General features: G+C 44.8%; 1 protein-coding gene across 3 annotated transcripts in view; it reads right to left on the bottom strand.

Annotated features, from left to right (window-relative positions):
* Positions 1-10072: 10072 nt before the first annotated feature.
* The window catches only part of lic (dual specificity mitogen-activated protein kinase kinase lic), a 29146-nt gene continuing 14539 nt past the window's right edge, over positions 10073-24679 (bottom strand). For all 3 annotated transcript variants that reach the window (XM_075869406.1, XM_037431434.2, XM_075869409.1), the window contains exons 7-9: positions 23641-23718; positions 13760-13899; positions 10073-12856 (exon numbers count right to left, since the gene is read on the bottom strand). In XM_075869406.1, the coding sequence (XP_075725521.1) occupies positions 12694-12856; positions 13760-13899; positions 23641-23718 (381 nt within the window). In that variant the 3' untranslated portion in view covers positions 10073-12693. The remainder of the gene's footprint in view (positions 12857-13759; positions 13900-23640; positions 23719-24679) is intronic.

Raw genomic sequence — 24679 nt, 5'->3', positions numbered from 1 at the left:
ATCATTACGGAGTGTGCAGTGGAAGTTGGAGGCAGGGTAGTTAGACAGGACACTGGCAAGCTTTCCCAGGAAACAAAGAACCTAATTAAGAAGCGTCAAAGCATGAAAGTGTCAAGTACAACAGACAAAATAGAACTGGCAGAGCTTTCGAAGATGATTAATAGACGTAAAGTATGCGATGTAAGAAGGTATAACATGGAGAGAATTCAACATGCTCTGAAAAACGGAGGAAGTGTCAAAGCATTGAAGAGGAAACTTGGGATAGGCAAAAGTCGGATGTATGCACTAAGGGACAAAGAAGGCAAAATAACTACCAATATGGATAGGATAGTTAAAATAGCGGAGGAGTTTTACAGAGATCTGTACAGTAGCCAAGACAACTACGACCTTAATACTATAAGAACTAGCAGTAACCCAGATTACACCCCACCAGTAATGATAGAAGAAGTCAGAAAAGCTTTGGAGAGCATGCAAAGGGGCAAAGCTGCTGGTGAGGATCAGGTAACATCAGATCTGCTGAAAGATGGAGGACAGATTGTGTTAGAAAAACTAGCCACCCTGTTTACGAGGTGTCTCCTGACGGGAAGAGTACCAGAGTCTTGGAAGAACGCTAACATCATCTTAATACATAAGAAAGGAGATGACAAGGACTTGAAGAATTACAGGCCGATAAGCTTGCTCTCTGTAGTATACAAGCTATTTACAAAGGTAATTGCTAACAGAGTAAACAAAACATTAGAATTCAATCAACCAAAGGAACAAGCAGGATTTCGAACAGGCTACTCAACAATTGACCACATTCATACTATAAATCAGGTAATAGAGAAATGCTCAGAGTATAACCAACCACTATACATAGCCTTCATAGATTACGAGAAGGCGTTTGATTCAGTAGAAATATCAGCCGTCATGCAAACACTGCAGAATCAGGGCGTAGATGAAGTATATATAAACATTCTGGAAGAAATCTACAGGGGATCAACTGCTACCATAGTGCTTCATAGAGAAAGCAACAAAATACCAATCAAGAAAGGTGTAAGGCAGGGGGACACAATTTCCCCAATGCTATTTACCGCGTGCTTACAGGAGGTTTTCAGAAGCCTAGAATGGGAACAGTTAGGAATAAGAGTCAATGAAGAATACCTTAGTAACTGCACTTCGCCGATGACATTGCATTGCTGAGTAACTCGGGGGACGAATTGCAACTCAAGATTACGGAGTTAGACAAGGAGAGCAGAAAGGTGGGTCTTAAAATTAATCTGCAGAAAACGAAAGTGATGTACAACAACCTCGGCAAGGAGCAGCGCTTCGAGATAGGTAATAGTGCACTTGAAGTTGTAAAAGACTATGTCTACTTAGGGCAGGTAATAACCGTAGAGCCGAACCACGAGATTGAAGTAACTAGAAGAATAAGAATGGGGTGGAGCACATTTGCCAAGCACTCTCAAATTACGACAGGTAGATTGCCACTATCCCTCAAGAGGAAGGTATATAACAGCTGTATCTTGCCGGTACTTAGCTACGGAGCAGAAACCTGGAGACTTACAAATAGGGTTCAGCTTAAATTAAGGACGACGCAGCGAGCAATGGAAAGAAAAATGGTAGGTGTAACCTTAAGAGACAAGAAGAGAGCAGAGTGGATTAGGGAACAAACGGGCGTTAAGGATATCATAGCTGAAATCAAGAAGAAGAAATGGACATGGGCAGGGCATGTAGCGCGTAGACAAGATAACCGCTGGTTATTAAGGGTAACTGACTGGATTCCCAGAGAAGGGAAGCGGGTTAGGGGGAGACAGAAGGTTAGGTGGGCAGATGAGATTAAGAAGTTTGCGGGTATAAATTGGCAGCAGCAAGCACAGGACCGGGTTAACTGGCCGAACATGGGAGAGGCCTTTGTCCTGCAGTGGACGTAGTCAGGCTGATGATGATGATGATATAATACAAAAGTTATGTATTGGAGTTTCACGTCCCAGAACCACAACACGATGGAGAGACACCGAAGGGGAGGGCTCCCGAAATTCCAACATCCTGGTGTTTTGTCATGCACCTTAATCTATATCCACAGGCCTATGTCCTCCTGGGCCGGAATTGGATGCCGTGACCTTCGAGGCACCGTAACTGGACCAACGCCGCCGTGGGTGATACAAAAAATAGCTCGCGGTAATTTAATGTAACCGGAAAATCGGTGTCCTTACTTAAGTAGACAACTTATTCAAGCACTTTTTTTAGCCAGTAAACCACACACTTTTTGCTTCATATAGGCCATTTCTCTTGCTGCACAGTTGATGCTACTGAAGAGTTCACCCGGCTGAGGCCATGAAAGTAGACTCCACATGACTAAGTGACAAGGACGTGAGTGATCGTCACTTCAAACACTACGCGTATGCAAGAAGTAATTTATGAAAATTATGTATGACACTAATAGTGCCTCAAGTTGTTCAAATCAAGTACTTATTAAAGGTAGAGATGTTCATACCATAATTATAAAAGTGTTAATATCCTTGAGTTAATAACTTTAACAGCTTTGTCATTAAGTAGTTGGTGGTCAATATTACCCGCTTTGTATCATCCCATATTAGCCGCTTTGTTAGTCATGAAAGCTTTGTTCTCATTGATGTCAATACGATACTAATTCTTTTAGCTTGAACTAGACTGTCTTGAAATGCTCCCCAGGACGACAATATCATGTAAGGAAGATGCACTCACTGTGGCCGCTTAGCAGGTTAGGTGCTAGTAATGCTAGTATTGAAAATGGCGATTTTATTTCCATATGCCATTGTCTCATCTCGATGGGGGCAAAATGCAAGATCACGAGAACTCTACATTTAGATTCCAATTAAAGAACCTCCGGCGGTCAAAATTAATACACATGCCCCCATTACGATATTCCTCATAATGATATGATAGTTCTGGCATGTAAAAACGTGGAAATGATTAAAACTAGCAGTGTTATGCACACATAAATTGTTTGCACGTACATCAAATAAAACATGCATTGAATTTTCAAATTGCTGCTTTCAGCATCCCCGTGTCTTTGTTCTCTAATATATGCTTCTCCCCTTGACATCATAGAGCTGCATCCAACAAAAGCAGGCCCCTGCTGAATCCATTTTTCTTTTATTTTTGTTCGTATCGCGACAAAGCAAACTTGATGCCTTTATGAAGTGCAAAAGTTTCTTGGTTGATTTATCAGCTCCGAGCACATAGAGCTCCTCTACTGTGTCACACAACCAAGCCAAAGGAATGTTCTGCATTTGCAGTCATTGCTGTGTTTGGCAACTACGAACACTGCCACGGTGTATGTGTGCCCAAAGAATGGCCGCTATTGCAACTCGACTGGTATTGCTCAATGTACTGCTAAGTCTGTGTGGACTCATTACAGTGGCAACAAGTTTTGTCCCCTCGCACTTGTAATTCCCAAGCATCAAATAAAGGTGACAAATGATGCTCCCCACATTTGCTTCATTCAGTCACATCTAATCAAGACGGGCACCTCAATCCATCACACGTCTTTGGCCTTCTGCGCCAGGCCTGCGTGGACCACGCAGCACAGTCGCCGTCAAAGCTGGAAGAGCGTGCTTCCTAGCACCTGTTTCAAAGACTCTTTGGGTAATTGTTTGCAGGGTACCACGACGCCATAAATAAAAATTTTTGCGTAGTATGGATGATGATCCTTTCATAATGTTGGTATTCGCCCACAAAGAAGGACCCACTATGCCATTCCTCATCGCTCTTCAGAGAAGCATGGTACCAGCAACACACTAGAAAGGATTTATGTGCATTTTGTAGAATCTGACTGATGAGGATGAATTATGCCCGAGGCTTTTGTAATGGGTTGGAGCATTCGATGACCCACTCGTTATGTAATTCGCATTGTGTTATGCCTGATCGTTCTTTTGCCGTACTTAAACACTTTATTAAACATATTACCGCAATTCTCTACCCTACATGAGGACTGCTTAGGGTCAGTTTGCAACGGAGTTTCAAGGATCAGCACAGCTACAGAGTACAATACTGGGCTAGCATGCGGGGAGGTCCGGGTTCAAATACTCTTCTGTTTTCTGCATTTTTTGTTTTGTTTTTCTTATTTTGCACAATAGTAGTTACAGACACCAGCGGGGACGACAGACAACTACATCGCCAAAAACTATCTTTGTGATCTCATAATAGCTTTCGCTGCAATACCCCAACAGGTCCTAGGCAAGAAAGGTCCATGCACCGAACTAATTACTCGATGTTACCACAAAAAACATCTATGTGAAGCTGTAGTGGGTGATAATGATGATGGCCAAATATTTAAGCATTATACCAAACATTATTGTTAACCAAGACATTGCATTTATTACACTCAAGACTCAATAACCAATGTTTCCTAAGGGCATGCATGGCGGCAGTTGTACTACATAAAGGGGCAAACTCGGAGCAATCGGTGACGGCGTGTTTCTCCACCACACTCTAAACCATTCACAAATGTCCTAAGAGACATGTATGCTATGTCGGTTGGGGTCAGTGTTCACATATATCAGCGACCCAGGTTGGAAAACCAAGAGACATGAGGTGTATAATCTACACGAAGTCCAATTAGTGTGCTTGCCCTCATGTTCTCAGTGCATCTACGTTGACAACGGCAACACAACTTTCTAAAGATAAATAATGAAAAGCCTGCAACACAGGAAAAGGCTGCTAGTTCTCTTTGGTGAGCATTGTCAGAAAGAGTGAATACATTGATGGGTCATCACAGCTCCCTATGACATTTACGTTTTTAAAGGGACACTAAATTGAAATAATGAGTTTTAGATTGATAAACTGCACTCTGAGAACTCTAATGTCCTGAATTTCACTGCCATAAGTTCATTATTAGTGGAGAAAATCAAGGTTTTAAGTTCTACTTTTTAAATGTCGCGCCATAGTATCCGCGTGTGACGTATGAAACTCCACAATGTATCTTTCGTATTTTTGCAACATTAACCGGATGAAATTTTTGAGACTTCTTATGCTAAGTCTATGACACCCACAGGTTACAATGTACTTCAATTTCTTCGATTAGAAGCTTCATAGGAACCAGTAGACGCTTTCAGAAATTGATGATGTCGCAGTGTTTAGTGCGAGAATCTCAATGTGGAGTCTCGATTGATATGTGGGGTTAAACGTCCCAAAACCACGATATTATGAGAGTCAATGTGGAGTCCCCGCTCGCAGTTTTTTCTCGCGCATTTTCTTGCTAACAAAGTTTCGTGTCACAGTGTTTTTGGGATTGTGAAATTGCACGCGAAAAAACGCTTTGCTCTTTAGTGTCCCTTAAACATGAATGAGAGAGCAGTATTACAAACAGGTCATGAGAACAGGCTAGCTGCATTACACTCACATCATTTATGCATGCATACAGCACCTCTGCAACCAAGAACACACAGAAACCTTTTTGTCAAGCAAGAAGCATAACATCAGTCTTACATTACTGCACCACAGATAATGGCATTGCCGTTTCAATTCCGGCAGTCGGAATCTTGTCTGGACGTGTCGTTGGAATGAGAAACAAATTAGGCACACTGACCTTATCGACAATGTGAAGACGACTTTCACACCACACTGTTCTTAAAATATACCCTGTTCAAACCATCAAGAAATGGTGAAGTCCTCCTCAGCACAATACCTGATCAGAAAAGATCGAGCTGGTGGTCTCAGCAAAACAAGGAGCTAACGTTTTTAATGTGACAGTCTTTCCGTTCCCTCGGCTTTTTGTGGTCGAGCTGGCTAATTTTTTCCGTGTCCATTTCATAACTTCAATGTTTCAGCTTTTACCCTGCTCCTTGTACCATGTTTTTTTTGCTGCTGCAATTTCGACTTGTCTATTGTAGATGTTGTGGGTGGGTTAAAAGGGTTCGGTAAGCTAGCGCAAAACTTGCAGAGTGTCTCACCACCGTAGAGGAGAAGTGGGCACCGGTCGTGCCTCCAGACGCCAGTTTTGTCCAGCCAAGCTCGTTCAAAGCGTGCACCAGGTAGGTCTTTGCGGGCCAGCCCTCCCCGGCATACAGTCCTGGAGTTAAAGTCTTGCAGCGTCTCGGCGATTTCTTCCACCGTCGGGGCCGGCGCACCCGTCGGCAGGTCGGTGACTTCTACTTCGCGGTCGAGGACGTAGCATTTTATGCTGTAGTTGCTTGTCGCCGACTGGACGATCTGCAGGATGCGGCGAGTGAATGGAGGGCCCGACGTCGGGTTGCACTGAAGTTCTACAAAGCACAGGCTGCGCGAATTCGTCGAATCGATGTCAACGTCATGGTGGTTCCACGCGGGACTCGGCAAAAGCACCTGGTCCGCTCCAAGGGCCATGCTCAGGGGCAACCGAACGGCACCCGAATTTGCCTCTTCTGCTTTAGACAATGTCCTTGCAGAAGTCATTTTCTTAGCCGTTGATGTGGGTTCTGCAATTCCACCGCCATCATCAGACGATCCACCAGGGCTGTCCCCAGACTCCTCGGACAGGACTTCGTCCTTGACCATGAAGTCATTGGTTTTTTGCTGCTGGCTATTTCTGCGTTTGGCGGGAGGGGCAGCGGGGACCGCTACTGGTTTTTTCATCACCGCGGGCGTAGGAGCAGTCAACCTGAATGCCAGAGTAGTCGTCATCTTTCCAGGTGGGTGGTTCGTGGCCATCTGCGCGTTCCCGGGCACCACGCGCATCGCGACGCCAGCGGGGCTGTTGCTGTCCCCCGGTTTCGGAATCAACGCGACCGGCATGAGCAACAGCGTAGACGGCGAGCTGTTCAGGGCCATGGGAGGTAAGGTACGGTTGAGAGTCAACGTGGACGGGGCACCGATGTGAGAAAACGGAGTCGACGTTCTCTGGAGCATTATTTGTGGGGACCCAGTCATCGGAGAGACAGCGGACATTGCGCTCGACAGCGTGAAACGCGCGGGTGCAGTCGTCTGCATCAGAAAAGGCGACGGGCTATTCAACGCCACAGAGGACGGCATAGTACTCATTGGCGTCGAAGTCAGTGGCGCGTTCTTTGGTACAGTTGACATGGACGACTTCTCGCCCAGTGCTCCAGCAGCTAACTCTTGTTGGGTATCCGGAGCACCGGTTCCAGAAGCATCTGAATTCTTAACTGGCTGTCCCGTCTTCTTTATAACAGGAGATGTAGCGCCGTCGACTCTTGCAGCTTTCTCGGGAGACCCTTCACCGTCATCTTGTGACTGATCGCTGCTTGCGGCCGACATGTCACTTGGCTTATCAACGATCATCGAGCTCCAAGTCTCTGTCGTCGTATCCGTGGCTGGGGACAGCTTAAGAGACGGCACTGCGTTCTCCTCCAGGACTGACCTCTTCGGATGTTCAAGCAGTATGTTCCCTTTGTATTCACCGAAGTACTTCTGCTTTTTGACGGCGCTACTGGGAAAATGCTCCTCGCACACGTAGCAGTCCGGCGTGAGCGGCTTGTCAGTGCGCCCGATGGCTTTCGCCCAAGCCTTCAGCCGCTTCGGATCCCTCGGCGCCTTGAAGGATCGTACCCGCTTATCGCTGGACGCATAACCGCTTCTGCAGGTGGGCACGAAACACTTGCGGCCCATGTCATGTCCACGAACGGCGACGGAGAATCGCTAAGTGATCGGCAACACACGATTCAAAAGTCCCGCCAAAAGCAGTACATAGAATGGTGGCACCATCTATCGTGTGGCGCCCGAAATGGCAGTGCTCCTACGCGGAACACCATAGCACAAAAAGCCGATAATGCACGCGCGGCTCAACCGCTATGCCGTTTCACTCGGGGAAAGGTGGACGAACACTGCTGGCAAAATCAACACGACAAGATCCGAGACGTATATCCGCAGAACTCCGAGCAGCAAGCGTTAACCATTCGCAACAAGATCCCGGCTGTGGTTAGACGCGTGGGTTAGTTAGCGCGCCGATCGATGCGATTCGTCGTCCAACTCACGCTACACGCGGGTTCCTTATTTTCGTCGTGGCCAGCGATGCCTGTGCCAGCTTTGTCTTCTCATGGCCAAGTTCCACGACGCTTCGTCGCTCCTAATCGCCAGCAACGCTTGGCAGAAAGATAACCCAACTGTGGTCTTCGTCCATTCACTGGTCTATCTGCACGCCGCAAGAGACCGCAACCAGTGTTTACAGCGTTGCCAGAGAGACAGAGCTTTGTCGCGCTAAACAGTCTTGTCGCACAGCGTTTGTTTCCCTATGCGATGCTTTCCGGAAAGAATCATTTATCAAGTGTGGAATAGTGAAATGATGCCCTTTCCTATGTCAATGCTTTTCGCGCTTGGTTAGTAATCGATGGTCCGCCCGCAGCCGTTGATAATGCAGGCACACTGTCACCACTATCGGTATGAACACTGACGCACGTGGTTGATTTTGCTTTAATCTGCAAAGCATACTGGTCAGGGAGATGACAGAAGCTCCGTAGATTAATCAACCTTGTGCGTCAGTGTTCCCTCGGTACATGCCTTGTAGGCTTTTTTATCTGCCAGTTTTATCAGGGTGGCCAATAATCAGATTGGATAACCTTTCTGTTGGTTGTAATTCGTGCTCTCGTGTGAGAAAACTCCTGTGAAACCAGCGTTGTATGTAAGTGCTATATCAAGTAATTCTCTTTTCCTGCTGTTTGTTCGCGCCAACTGGCCCAGCATACCAACGATTCAACCTACCGACAAACTAAGTAAAAAAAAAAAAAAAAACTCCAGTTTCGGTTTTTGTTGCCCTGGCGCATGCTTAATGGCCCTTACTTTTCCCCCTTTCCTAGGTCACGCTCTCGTCAGCACTCTCCCGCATCCTTACGCCCAGTCATGCCAGCACTCGCGAACTTACTTGCTCACTCTCCGCGGCATCCACAGGTTAACTCCTTTGCGCTCCCGCGTACTTGCTTACATGCTCGCACTCGCGTTCGTGCTCACGTCCGCTAACACTTCATCAACTGGTAGGTGTTCTGTGACTTCATCTCATGGGCGTCGGCAGGAGTGTGCAAGAGGGGCACTTGCCTCCCCTCAAGCTTCACAAGCACGTGCTCTCTTCCTCCCCCAAGCACGAAGAAACACTGAAAATCGAAGATCCCCACCGGTTTGCATTAAGGCGTCGCATCTGCATCAGGCACCCTAGGCTGCTTCGCATTCTACTCATGTCTCAAAAATGGATGCCTCGATGCCCCTAGTAGGATTCGAGGCAGGCTGGTGCGCCTTAGGGAGCCTTCATGTGACAGAAACGCGTGCAGGCTCCCTAGGTGTTCCAGTGACTCTAGGTGTGCCTCGATGCGCGCGCCCCCGCCCTGGCGCAAACCAGTGGAGATCTTCGGTGAGTAGCATCAGATATTTAAACTGCTTTTAAATGTCACAGAACACCACAACTTGGTATTGGAAGAGCCTTGAGCTGCACTATAGAGTTTGCTGCATGTTATCCGATGTTTTTTATGTGTACGATAATTAGTGCTGAAAATTAGAGGGTATTATCAATACCTACTCTATTTCACGCTGCTTACCACCTAAAATGAGTTGCCCTTGAGATGAAGCGCTGCCCCTGCAGCAATCAGTGGAGCCACAGCTAACCGCAGCACACAAACATGAATTGCTGCCACGCTCACCTCCCACTGTTTGTAGCATGCTCTATACTACTTTCCAGTCGCCACCAGATTAAAAAATTCTCATCTCTCACAGCATTTTCTGCACTACCATTTCATGATTAGACACTCTGCCCAGTAAGCTTTCCGCTGTACTAAAGAAAACAGGTAAGGTAAAGAAACATGAATAGCATATAGCATCCCCTGTACTTTCCTTTGCATGATTGTCTGACAGACCTCATTAATAGTGTGTCTAACGAAAAGAATGAAGCCTTAAAATGTACACTTCTTTTCTTCATTCATAAGGTAACATAGATAGCATAAAAGCGGTTGATAGTCAGAGCTCGTGCATGTATCTTCTTTTTTTTTTTTTGTGGGGCATGTTGTGTGTTTGTGCTGGTAATTTTAATTCAGAGCTAACATAAAAACTGGTTCTTTGTCCCATTAAAAGTCTAAAAGAAAGGTCCACTGTTTGCAGTTGTCAATGAAGTTGATATATTGAGAAAACAAGATTTTCTAACAAGTATGACTTTGATGCTTTATTGCCATAAAGCAAGTCAATGGTGGAAGTCACTAGAAGTATTTCCTTATTAAAAACAACTCCTGAACAAGCAGCAAAAGAAAAAAAAGAGATTGTAAATATACAGGCACTTTTGAAGAGGCTGAAAAGCAGACATCTATCGGAAGCAGCACGCACATGGTAAGCTCCCGAAAGTCACACATGGGGTAATTTTGCTGCCGAGAGATGAAGGCGAGCTCAATTTCACCTGCCATAAAAAGTGCTCTGCAAAAGTGAGAACAATCTTCAAACGCAGTCGTTCATACACCAGACACCGGGCGGTACATTAAGCCTAGTCATCGGTGAAATTTTCATTGACACCGACCAAAAATCACCGTAAGCATTCCTCGACATTAAAAACAGGAATATAATGCATTTCTAGACACAGTTTTATAATATAGTTGATCATGCTTTCAAGTTCAATGAGTATTCCATTTAAAAGAGAAACAGAAAACTTCGAATTAAACATGGCATCAGTTACAGTGAAAAACTTTTTCTTTGTACTACACTCGAACTGTGATTCAACAACAAAGTGTTAAACCTCTGACGAATATATCTTCAAATCCGCTCCTCTAGAAAGGCAATCTTTTTTTTACATCTGTCAGCACTTATCAAAATATCAGAGCTATCGGTGTACCTAAAACTAGGCCTGGGCAAAGCACCTTGTTAACAATCTCGTCACTGAGGCAGAAATATGATGTTATTTCCTGAACAAATACTGCAAAAAACAAAATGATATACATTAAGCCTAGCGATAATACATACATATAAAGGCAATGTTTTCACTCCATCATTTTTTTACCCAGCAACTTCGGGAAATTTACAGCACGTATTCTGAACAACAATTCCTTAGCGTTGCATCGCATTAGTAAATAATTGCACTGTAGCTTCTATCGCAATTTTGCCTGTGTCAACTCTTGTTCACTGTTTTGATATATAACGAACAAAACACTTCCCAAAATACAACTTTCATTATTGTCAATGATTACTGGCACCATCAAAAAAATGCATGCATTATGGCGAGCCGCAGTAAGCGATTACGCTTAGCATTTCAGACCAGATTAGTTACGTTACTGGACACCTTAATGGCCATCACCATTAGGCTTGCCATCGTAGGAAAACGGCATTTGCACCGTTCCTGTTGGCACGATTAGTGCTTTCATTTTTGCCAGCAGAGGCACTTCAGAACCTTGTACGTGCTACATTCATCGCTACACGCATGACGAAAGCTAAGCAAGAATCCATGACGCCAGCGCAGTGCAGAGTCGAAGGAAAGCTGCACAATGACTCATAAAGCACAGCACTACTGTGCGACGCTTCAAGGCAAATTCATGTAATATTGGCATCCACTGCATTGACAGGTTTCCAAGTGAAAGAATAATTGCAGACTCGCTCTGCACTTAGGTGAGTACGTACCAAGTTACGGACGGGGCACGGTTCTTCTGCTTCACGTGGCTTTCGAGCCGCATGAAACGGTCTGTCCACACTTATAACTCGCAGAAGGTACACACAATTTCTCTCAGATCTACTAAGCTACAACTTCGATCCTTCACCGGATGAGATGAGGTTCACTAAATAGTCTTTTTCCTCTCCTACAAAAAAAAAATGTTGACAGAGAAGAACATGAGCAGGAGAACAGAAAACAAGTGCAAAAACGAGACATGCTTCAAAGGTCTGTTAAGGTACACGAGACCATAGGCCAACAGTATTTGAACTGCGTTAGGCCATGAGTGAAACTTCACTGGTACGATGCACTGTTGCGGATGCGCACACGAAAGTTTAGCTCCATTCTAGGCTCACACATCTTTCTCGCTTACTTAGCGAGGCAGACTTCTATCTTTGACTACAAGCCACTTTTTATGCCTAGCAAAAAATTGCTTTCGGCACTATCGTTCGGGCCACCGTCGACGCTGCACCAAAAACCAGCTACACTCCACTGGAAGCGCGGTACCGTCTTCTGTACAGTAGTTTGGTTCGATTCGGCACATTGGCATTTTACGGTCCCTCTTGACTGACCGTGATTCACTGGTCACTGGAGCTTGTCCGGTGTGTCTTGGTAAATCAAGATGCACCCCCAAAAAGAGAGCAGTGTAAGGTGATTGCACACGGTCACAACTCGGTCCTGTTACATCACCGAAGAAGGGCGATTTGTCTCGGAGATAAGAGTGCTTGGACATCTGAAAGCCAATTTTCACGATGACACATCGTATAGTGCAACAGGAACGTTGCGCCGTGCCCCAGGCACATGGAGTTTGGGCACATCGAGACTGCAAGCGATGCTGAGAGATGCCAAAGGCTGCCAAAAGCCCATGAGACTCGCCGTTTTTCGCAGCAGTGGCAGGCTTCCTTTCGAGGTTTCAGACTTGCTAAACTTGAGGACCACTCCTTGCTGGACACTGGCGAGCCCAGCGACTCGTCGTGATAAGCTTTGGCGAGATCTGCTGGGACTGCCGGCATGCAACGACAACCTGGGTTACGAGAGAGACCTGGGTGAACAGCCGGTTTCAGCATGGGCACCCAGCAGCTGAAGTTAAGCGGTAGCCGAGCCTCCCCAATTGGCTAGGAGCAGTGCGGCTATGGCTCTTCGGATGGCGAGGACTCTTTCTTGACCTCGGTGCCGTCGAGAATAGCGGCAATGAATTCGGAGATCTCCTCTGAGCCTTGAGAGTGATGCTGAAGAAACGGCATGTTGAGCAGCTGCGGATAAGTCGGCCTCTTCGTCGGGTGCTTTTGTAGGCTGAAAGACACACACACAAAAAAGAAGGAACACATATGAAAGCAGGTCACTTTATGCTACTAGCCAGGTGACAGTGTTATGATATGGCAACACTACAGCTGACTCTCAAAAAATGAATATTTCCCAAACAGCATTGCTCCTTAAATGGAACGACTGCTTCCATTGTGATTGCTTTTAGACTTCAAATCTGCACACTTTTTCACTTCTCAAAAACAGGACTCCCATGAAATAGAAATATTTTGACTGCCACCTTCAGGTTCTCTTTACAAGAGTACCGTGTATTGAAAACTATTGCAATTGCAGAGGCAGCCTACAGGATTACATATGAGAAGTGACATAGATATCGGACAGAATGTGGAGTTTTTAGAATTACCTAAATATAACTGAATCAGCTGAAGAACTCAGGGTTAAACGCAAGTTTTACGCAGCTCTGCCTGAGCAGACCTTCAAAGCTAGAAACCTCTATAGACAGACAGATATAACGAGTGCTTTGAAATTTTTTAATCGTCATTATGTTTCGTGCAATTTAAAACAATGGCCAACTTAGGTAGCGACAGTGATACAGCACCCTGCTTTATAATCAGCACAATATATGTGTGACAAGCAAAAATTGTGCTTCTCATGAAATATTCATAGTATGTTAGTGGGAGTATTGGCTGCCATTATGCATTTGTTCTGTTATAGTTCGACCCCTCCCCCTTTTTTTTTAACCTGTCCCACTAAGGCTCTTATGATTATAACGCAGTGCAAAGACAAAGCATTAGAGGGGGAGGGGGGGCACTGCACACATGCCTATGGCAATAGCTTTTTCTTGTATTTTGTGACACTGAGTTAGAGAAGCCTTACAGTACGATAATCAAGAACAGAACCAAACTGTGCTATCGGCATTAGACTACTACTCACCAGGCATCAATGAAATCTTCGTATTCTGGCGAGAACTGTCCAGTCGGCAGTCTAGGAGGGTCGTCTTCGACCACATGCTTCAGCTGCTCAAACGGGGTTCGGAAGGTGGGATACGGGAACTTGCCTATGGACAGTTCGATCTGCGAGGCATCAAAGGAAAACGAAACGAATGTATGCACGAGTAACATGAATGACACGTTGTTCATGTTGAGCGGGTGCTGCGAAATGATCCCACAGCTTTCGAGCTCCACCGCTGCAAAAACGCATAGAGCTGGCCAAAATAATGATTTCACCCATTATCCCGGATCGCTGATAACGTGTGCATTTCATTTACTTATTTAGAAATTTCGACAATATTCGGATTTACAATTTCTATGGCACTCGAACTAAAGGCAAAGAAACACGCCTTACTGGGGTCTTAACGCCATAGTTACTACAGCCAGTCAATAGTAAATGCTAAAGTTTGCAATGTGCATTAAGAATGACGTAAGAGATGTGCATTTGCATTAATTGATTTGACTATATTAAAGGTGATGCTCAAGGTTTTATGTGCCAAAGGTGCAATATTAGGGGCAAGCGAATATTCCGACTTTTGAATACAGTGGACTCCCCATAAACGAAACTCGCTTAAACGAAAATGCCTCATTAACGGAACCAAAAGGGCTCATATGGCCGGATTTCTATGTGTTGTGCAGTAAAATTCATCAGTTAATCGAAACAGTGCTTATCGGTCACCTACGAATAAACAGCACAAACTCTTAACACAGCATAGACTCTCTCATGCCAAAGATAGTCTCACAGCCATGGCAACACCTCGAGATCGAGACAAGTCAATCCAGTAGCCATTGTTGCTTGTGGCTGTGGGAGCAGAGTCTGCAAATCAATAGTGCGTTAGGCCTACTTGTGCGGTCAAGTGCGGTGGATCACGGCGTTATTTCAGCCCGATAAAAAGGAAGGGGCCGCACCATGCACTCTCGCTTGAAAAAAAAAAAAAAAGCTGCAAATTCTTCAGGACCTCGATCGAAGAGGCCTGCCCACGACAGAGGTGGCGAAAAAAAAATCCCAAAATCGACGCTGCCGCGGATCTGGAAAGACAGAGAAATGATTGAAGGCGCTGTTTAGAACGGGACCTTTACATCTTAAACAGATGTGGATGCGGACGACGCCTTATGAACAACAAGAAAAAGTTCTTTTTTTTGTGGTTCAAGTGTGCATGGAGTTCCCATTTGCCCATAAAGAACCGATTCTTGAGCAGAAAGCTCGAGAGATCGCCATGCAAGTGGGTGTTAAGAAATTTGTCCTAAGCAACGGATGGCTCAGCCGAATCCAAACACGCCATGGCCTAGTCTTCAAAGCAATCTCAGGGGAGAATGGTGCAGTCAACAGGGACATTTGCATCGACTGGCAACAGGGGCGGCTTAAGGAAATTTTGATGAGCTTTGAGCCACGAGACGCCTTCACTGTCGACGAGATAAGTCTTTTTTATAAGACGCTTTCATCAAAGACTCTCACCTTCAAAGGCGAAGCCTGTAGTGGAAGAAAACGCATTAAAGATTGCATCACTGTGCTTGTGGGTGCAAACATGGCAGGAGATGCGAAATTAAAGCTGTTGATAATAGAAAAATCAAGGCACCCACGTTGTGTTAAAGGCGTTCGACACCTTCCTGTTCCGTACCATGGGATCTGAACAGCGTAGATGACCATGGCCAATTTCCAAAACTGGCTCCGGTAGTAAGACGCTAGATTTACGAGGAAAGGCAGGAAGGTTGTCTTCATCGTGGATAATTGCCCAGCCCACGGTCAAGTTCAAGGCCTCCAAGTTATCACTCTGGAGTTCTTGCCAGTCAATGCAACGGCAGTGTTCCAGCCGATGGATCAAGGGGTTATTCAGAACATTAAGTTCATTACTACAGACAATTGCTCCATCAAATGCTGCCTATAGCAAGCAGCCAGAAATTCTACAGCATAGATTTATTGGCAGCCATCCACATTTTGGCTTGTGCCTGGGAGCAAGTGAAGGCAACAATACACAGATGCTTTCAACATGCTGGCTTTCAAGCGCAAGAAAGCAATACTTGATGAAGAAGAAAGCCCTGCTGATGCAGACATTGAGACAGTATTCAGTCAGGTCGTGCCCTCTGCCCCTTTCACGCTGCAGGACTACGAATCAATTGATGAAAATGTTCGTGCCTGTCATGAAGAAACTGTCAAGGAAATGATTGCCAAAGTGCAAGATGAACATCAATATTCCAGCTATGAATGTGACGACAATACTGCCTGCGCAGTCGTGCCACCAGGCCGATCAGCTAAAGAGGCTGTTGAACTTTTGCAGCGCTATTTTGAGCATGAGACTTGTCCAGAATTTCTAGCTAGTTTGTCAGGCATGGGTGCGTACCTTATGAAAAAACAACTCAAGCTTGCCAAACAAACCACTCTTCACTCTTTTTTTTTCTCCTACTCATCCTCGTGAGTAAGGTGGGGTTTGCGCATTTTAGATGAAGGTCTTATTTCACTAAATTAGTGTACTTTGCTTAAATGAAACTTCCGATAATGGAACAGTTTTATGGCTCCCTTTTGAGTTTCGTTTAGGAGGAGTCGACTGTACTTTTCTCATAGGCTTTTTATTTTATTTGCACTGGTATATTACTATTCAAAGTATGAGGTCTGTTATAAAAATAATGTGCATTTTCTGGGAATAACATATTAACAGTGGGCATGTCGGCTGACCTCGCGTCGACATCATGTCAAATCCGTTTATTTTCTTCATGCAGGTTAGTGATGTTTCATCTGTCAAATGTGATGACCCTTTCTTTGTCCAGCTGACATGCCCATGTAGCTTAAGCAGAATCTGTTCTAGTGTACGCAAAATGCTTCTCTCTTTGCTTTCGTTGTGTGGCGACGTCGAACCGAATCCCGGCCCTGACGTTCAAAAGTTGCTTGCTGAGCTTTTGGATGGTCAGAAAAGCATTCGGGAAAGGCTGGATGGCATTGAGCTGAAGTTAAAAAAAAGGGGAAGAAGTTGCTACGGCTGTAAATGAGGTGAAAACAATGGCGTATAAGTTGGAAAAAAGGGTCATAAGCTTGGAAAGCAAGCTAGCTGATCTTGAAGATAGAAATAGGCAGAACAACTTGATTGTCTTCGGTATACCGGAAACAACTAATGAAAGTTTCGATGAACTCAGCGAAAGTGTGTTGAAGGGTGTGTTTACCGATATCCTGGAAATACAAGTGTCGTCTGCGGAAAGAATTCACAGAATTGGGCGCAAACAACTACGTAAGCCTCGCCCTATAATTCTAAAGTTTATTGATTACCGTGACAAGGTTGCTGTGCTTAAAAATTGCTTCAAACTAAAGGGTACAGGTTTTTCGATTTCTGACGACTTCTCGGAAGCTAAACGACATAAAAGAAGAAAAGTTTGGGAAAGCACGGCGGAAAATCGAAGGGCAGGCGAAAAGGTGAAATTAATCTACGACAAAATCCGAGTTAACAGTGTTCTGCTCGTTTGGGATGCAGACCGTAACGAATGAGTGCCACTTCCAGGTAATGTCGTTAAGGAATCTCAGCAGTGAACCGAAGCACAATCAGGCAATTCACTTCGCTGCATTCAGTTTAACGCCCGCAGCATAATAAACTTGATGACCTGGAAAGTATCACAATAGCGCATGCACCCCATCTGATCGTAATAACAGAAACCTGGCTACATTCAGATATTAAGGACGACGAAATAGCGCCCCCAGGATGTGGCATTTATAGGAAAGACAGACCATCTCGTGGTGGTGGTGTGGCCATCCTGTTTAAAAACTACCTCCATGTGACTAGGCTTTCCGATAGAGACGGTATTGAAGGTGTCATTATTAAAATACACCTTGAGGAAATGAACCTGGTTGTGGGTGCATTTTACCACCTTCCGTACGCCGAGAAGGCGTTTTTTGATGGTATTAATGATTTTCTTTGTTCTTGCAACACAAGCACTTCTAATATATTGTTAGCTGGCGATTTTAATATTCCTCAAGTTAATTGGGACGCGGACTTCCCGGAACCGCTTTCTAGTGCTGCTGAGCCCTTGGTCGACATTGTTCTTTTTCATGACTTAACACAGCTAGTAAAACAACCCACCCGTGTTCAAAGTAACGCACAATCTATTTTGGATCTTTTTCTTGTGAGTGACAGAATCCTTCGTCGAAATCCTGCTTTGTGCGTCTATGACGGTGTATCCGACCATCGATTGTTATCTTCAAGCATTCCACTCCACGTAAGGAAAGAAGTGAAGGAAAAACGCGTAGAGCCAAATTTCACTCGTGCTGATGACGTCGCCGTTCTTGACCTGTTAAATATATCGTTTGCTGATTTCGGTGATATGTATGAATCAAGTAGTTGCTCTGTCGAAGATTGGTGGGGTTTCTTCAAGAATCTTGTTATGAAATTCGTCTCAAGTCGTGTCCCCTCAAAGATTATCAGAACGCAATCGGCTCGCCCTTGGACGACAAGGGAAGTAGTGCGAGCGGGACGCAAACTAAAGAAGATGCGCAAAATACTGCGCCAGAACCCGTCATCTTCTCATGTATCAAAATTTTCTAATATGCGTTTGCAGTTAAATGAAACCATAAAGAAGGCAAAAGACTACCGTATTTACTCGATTCTACCGCGGCCTCGATTGTAACGCGCACCCGATTTCCACCGCGAAAAAAAACAAAAAAACGTAAGACATCGATTGCAACGCGCACCCATTTTTTTTCGCTGACCCGCACGATCACACCACTCGAAAAAACGATTCCTTTCGGGATTGTCTTCCATCTAAATATGAGGTACGGGCGAAGCTTGTGCCCATCTGACGTGTAACAGAGCATTGCCGTCACTGTAGTTTTACCGTGGACCGATGTCAGCACGCGAACTTGCTTTGCCCCCTTCTTCTCGACAGTTGTGGTGCCAGGCATGTCGAAGTAAAGAGGCGTCTGATCGGCATTCCAGATTTGCCCAAGCAGGTAGCCGTTGTTGCGCCGCAAGTTTAGGACGAACCTTTGAAAACTGTAAAGCTTTTCATCGTACTTCTCCGCAAAAGTTTTCGCATATGCATGTTCCCCTTCGAAGGGAAGAGCCTTTCCTCTTCATATAGTTAATTAGCCAGCACCTGCTCGCTTTAAACTGGCTCGGCATTAGACTTTTTTCTAAGACTAATAGCATAGCCCGCACTTGGAGCAGTTCTGTCGTCACGGGTCGCTGTGCGACTCGCTGCTCAAGCACATACTCGCCGAGCAGCTCTTTGATGTGCGGAGACCGACCCTGCTGTGGTTCACTGAAGCCTTTGCGTGAAGCTTTGCTGTCGACAATCTTCTGCTTTTGTTTCCGCCGGTCCCGCACGCACGTTTCGGGAACGACCGCGATGCGGCCCGACTTCCGTCCGTTTCTGCACACGCGATGACTTTTCTTTTAAAAGCGGCATCGTGGTGCACTTGAGTTTTTGGAGTCGGCCCTTTCACGTCGTCGATGCTAATGCACTACTAGATGACGAACTCCTCAGCACACGTACGAAGTGCCGCACATGGTAAACACATAGGCAGAAATAGCCGACGCAGCATGCCGACGCACGTAGGGGGCGGCCATTTTGGATTTGCGATGGCAATAGATTGACCGTAATTTTTTGTTCGTACTCGATTCTAACGCGCATGCGATTTATGAACTCGCTTAACCGGAAAAAAGGTGCGCGTTAGATTCGAGTAATTACGGTACTTTTTCAACATATCTTTGAAAAACTTCTTGCTTTCTGCTCCTGCGAAGTTCTGGCGACACTTGTCACCTAGGAAGCAACAGGCATATAAAATCCTCGTTGATGGAGAATTGGTAACTGATGAATCACTCCTTGCGTCATCGTTTAACAAGTTCTTCTGTTCAGTCTACACAAATGACGATGGGAAACAACCAAATTTTGCGATTTCTCAGGACGTACCCAAAATTTCCGACTTAATGATAACTGAAGAGGGTGTCTTATCACTGCTGCTTAAAATCAATATAAAGAAATCACCAGGAATTGATTGCATACCGAACGCATTTCTAGTAACGTATGCAGAATGGTGTTCGAAGTATTTATCTATTATATTCAAAAAAACATTGTCCACTGCAGAACTCCCGAGAGATTGGAAGCGCGTGAAGGTTGTTGCTATCCCTAAGGCGGAAGATCCTTCACTAATTACGTCATACAGACCAATATCTTTACTGTGTACCTGCTCAAAATAGCTAGAACATATTATTTTTACGCACTTGTCAAACTTTCTGCAACAAAATAAATTGATTGATTGCCGCCAACATGGTTTCTGTAAGGAAATGTCGACGGTTACCCAACTCCTTGAAACAATACACGAGTTTGCCTCAGCCTTAGATAAACAGAGTCAAATCGATATAACTTTTTGGACTTCCAGAAGGCGTTTGATCGCGTCTTGCACCATAAGCTTTTGTTAAAATTAAAACCCATATTACAAAATAACTCGCTTCTCTCATGGATAGAGTCATACTTATCGTCTAGGAGTCAATGCAAATCAGTTGGCGGCTCGTGTTCACGCCCGGCGCCCGTGCAATCAGGCATTCCCCAAGGGTCGGTTCTCGGGCCACTATTCTTTTTAATTTTTATATATAAGATAACGTAAACGATATACCTGTCAAAATCAAACTGTTCGCGGACGATTGCATCCTTTATCAGGAAGTAAACACACCTGCCAACCAGGCATTATTAAGTAGTGCCCTGGACAAACTGCATATTTGGTGTGAAAAATGGCAGATGAGCATCAATACTACAAAAACCGTCTCAATGACAATTTCAAGAAAGAAGGCACCACTTACTTTCCAGTATTCAATAAATGGTCGCTCTCTTAGTGCTGTAAATCGCTATAAATACTTAGGTTTAATAATCACTTCAGAACTCCGGAGGAATGAACATATCACTTTTCTAGAAAAGAAAGCCATGAGAAAGCTTGGATATTTTAGAAGATCGTTATGACAGTCAACGCAAGATATAAAACTATTAGCATATAAAACCTACATTCGTCCCCTTTTGGAATATGCCTGCGTGGTCTGGGACCCATACACAAAGAAAAATATTGATAAACTAGAAAACCTAGAAAGAAAATCTGCTCGATTTATCTTTCGCTCATACAATCCCCTTACGTCAGTCACTGCTTTGCTTCAGACAGTGAACTTGGAAGCTTTACATTTGCGGCGATATCGCGAAAGACTAAAATATATGTATCTGCTCTACCACGATAAGCTTGGCATTGATTCAAGTGCATATATAGAAAAAGTTGTGCGACGACCCTTGCGGGCGGATAACTCAAAACAATTACAGGAATTTTCTTGCAGAACGAACTTGTACATGGGCTCTTTTTTCCCACGAACTTTACGCGAGTGGAATCGCCTCCCTGGTGGGATTGTGGAGGCGGCGACAGTGGCGTCATTCTTATCGGAGCTAAAAAACTTATAGCATGTCTTCCTGCCATTATTGTACTCTTTGTTTTGCGACGTTGCGTTGTTAGTACACAAGTGATGTTAGTACGCACTTATATAGGTATTATACTATGCACAATTGCATGTCATGCACTGTATATTTTTCTTTTTACCGCGTTAAAACCTGTGTGTCCGCGACACACTCTGTGCGTAATATATTGTGAAAATGTTCAGCGTGCTATAATTATATGTTACCCACTCCTGCTTATGGCTTCACTTTGAAGCCAGCAGAAATCCTGTAAATAAATAAATAAAATAATGGAACCTGCACAAATGGCTAAATTCTTCAAAATACTCTCTCCCTGAAACACTCTCTCAAGTAACCATGAAATGAATTCCCTGGAAGAGCTTATTGCCTCACAAATTCAATGCCACAAAAAAATTTTAAGAATCCGCCCGTTTTTCAGTGTAATTGTGCGTGCACGCGTGGACAAGTAGCGTCCTCCTGCAGCGATCACTGAAACGAGCGAGCGCGCCATGTTCAAATCCGCCAATGGCTGATAGATGTGTCATTGACGTGTGGTTTATGGGCATGTAACGTGATTTTTCAAGAGAAAAGAAAGCAATATTTAGCTGACTTTGATAACTTATTGTGAATTCCAGGCCGTGTGCTGTGCTATATTATCGGCAGCGTTTTCTGACCATGCTCAGAAAGTGCTGCAGCGCCCCTTTAAGCAGGTGCAGTGCCTGCTACTCGAGATCCAGTTTATATGGCAGGCCCATAGCCAGAAATATTTGGGGGGGGAGGGGGGGCGAGTTCACTTGTTGAATGCATTGGAAACAAAAAAAACCCTGTCTTCATTAATTATTCTCGGTAAAACAACCCCCTCAGTACGAATATCAAGGTAGGGGGCGGGCTAGAGTCACTTTTACCCCTGGCTATGGGCCTGTCATGAGATGCTGCCCGTCACAAATTGTTTCGGCACTGCCGAAATCCGAAAAAGTGCTCTCTAGATTGTATAAAGTTAGTTTTCTTAAAACCCGATTCTGGCATTTGGTCTGGCTTAGTGGAAGCCTGCGGGTTTTCGGCAGCAGTGCAGTATATGACCCAGTGCACAGCGCAGTCAAGCCTCTCGGATTATCCGGGAAGCTCCTAATTTTTGACCATTTTTTACGATTATATGGTTGTGAGGAAAATCTCCCGCAAATCGAAATTTCTGTGCGGGATCTGGCCACACTAACAAAAATCCAACCCAAATCGATTCAGGCTTTTTACGAACCATCACATTGTAAGGTGAATGAACGTAGAAAGGGTGCATGTAAACTGTACCACAGAACGTCAGTGACACGAGACTGGCAGACACAAATTCGTGAGATTCCCCAACCGCACTCTGCTGTGTCCACTGGGCCGAAGTTCGGATGTTCGGAACACTTTTTTTCATCATGGTAATACGAACTTTGGTACTGAAACTGTTGAGCGAAAACCGAGAGCAACATGCTGGAGCTTCAAAAGTACACGTGTGGCCAGCGCACGCACTTTCGTAACTTTGGTTATCGTGTTTGCCACGACAGCTGTAGACGAAACTGCGTACCCTCTTGACACAGTCGTGAATAGCTGGGCTCTCAAATGCACGGCGGCATGCAGCCCGCGAGGCTCTCGCTTGCGGCCCGCACATGACTGTCTGCACCACATTGTTTTTCTTTTCTTACTTAAGGAAAGCGTTCGGGAAAGCGTGACAAAATCCAAGAGAATGTTGGAAGGTTCCCGACAGACATTCCAGCTGAGGATTTCTAGGGTGCCTTCCAGGTATCACAGACACGTTTTTGCAAGTCTGTTAATGCAGCAGGAGAGTATTCTGAAGAACTTTAACCATTTGTATTGGTTCTTTTGATAAATCTTCTTTTCCCATGAAAATGTCCATTACTTTTACAACAGAGATTGCACTGTGAATAGTAAAAAACCAGTGTATATCAAATGAAAAGCACTATTAAAAATTATTAATAAGTTTGAATATTCGCATGCACGTAATATTGTGCCTTTGGCCCATAAAGCCTCGAGTATTACTATTAATATTGTAAAATCAATAAATGTGAATGCACATCAATTGGATCATCCTTAGTGCACATTGCAAATTTAAGCACAGACTATTAACTGACAAGCCGTCTTTCCTATTCTCGCAGTGTGTTCCGTTTCTGCTGGCTATCCCGACTACAAGGACTTGTTCATCACCAGTTATGTGCACACCGATTCACCCTGACGTTTCCCATTCCTCTTCTTTACGTCCAGGATGCATCTGCAATTAACCTCCACACGATTCCCTCTCCATAACATTTGTCTCTCACTCATAATAGAACAGCGCTGCATCTCTCTGTACCAACAAGAAATTCGCACAGACAACTTTCGCACAAATTCGCACAAAAACAATGGCTGCACTACGCCAGCCCTCACCATGGTAATGCCCAAGCTCCAAACGTCGGACTTGACGTCATAGCCCATGTCCGAGCGCTCTGGGTTGATCCGTTCGGGCTGCACAGATTCAAGACACCGTAGTAAGCACACAGATGCTGAAATCTTAACTGACGCTTGAGGAAAAATAACTACAGTAAAAAACGCAAACATAAGTGTTTCGCCGTGACTTAGGCATGCCGTCTGCAAGGTGAAATGCACAAGGCTGACTGATATTTCAGACACAAAAAAATAGAACCCGTTTGCTTATTTGGATACTTGCTCTAAAAATGTGTACAGTCAAACATGGATATACAGTCGCCGACCGATTTATCGGACCTGGCGGGGACTGAAAAAAAGTTCGAAAAATCGAACAGTCCGACAAATTCGTTTTTGTCAGAAATATGAACTTTATTGCATCAGGGAGGCTTAAAAAAGTCCATGATTCTGCCCTGCCTCATACTACGCTTGGAAGCAATTCGGTTCTCCCGTAATTGCGCCAAGGTGATATTGTCACCGTAAATGCTTGACAAAAATGTCACCGTGGTGGGAATCTCCCCCGCCAATGGCTGCGGGCGATCATCATCATCATCATCCAAACCGCTCTCCAGCTGCAGCATAACCAGGCGAAGAATTTCTTCATCTATGGGCTCTGCGCATGAAATTGTCATCGTACGCACGAGCGAAAAATGTCATCGTGGCGGGCACATTCACTATTCTAGGAACCATACTACAACCATCCATTCACTTCACCACTTCGCAGCTCCGCCTTTCCCTGTACGGTGCTATGATGACAGTGCTGACCACTATGGCTGACCGAAGACGAAAAAATGGTCCCGTGCTGCGTTTTCTAAAGTAGACACGGCCTCCGAAACTTGAAATATGACGTTCGCTTTCCAATCTCGGAGGCAGAAAAGCCATTTTAAAATTAAACCACTAAGCTTAGTCAGCCGGCGGAAGATCCAACATGGCGGCGTCCGAAATATTCCATGGCGCGGCTCAAAACAAGCGATTTAGTCCCAAAAATCCAACTTTTAGGGTC

The sequence above is a fragment of the Rhipicephalus microplus genome, chromosome 7 (assembly GCF_043290135.1).
Source record: "Rhipicephalus microplus isolate Deutch F79 chromosome 7, USDA_Rmic, whole genome shotgun sequence".
Taxonomy (NCBI): Eukaryota; Metazoa; Arthropoda; class Arachnida; order Ixodida; family Ixodidae; genus Rhipicephalus; species Rhipicephalus microplus.
Note: the sequence above shows the minus strand (reverse complement) of the source record. Positions and strands in the feature narration are given on the sequence as shown.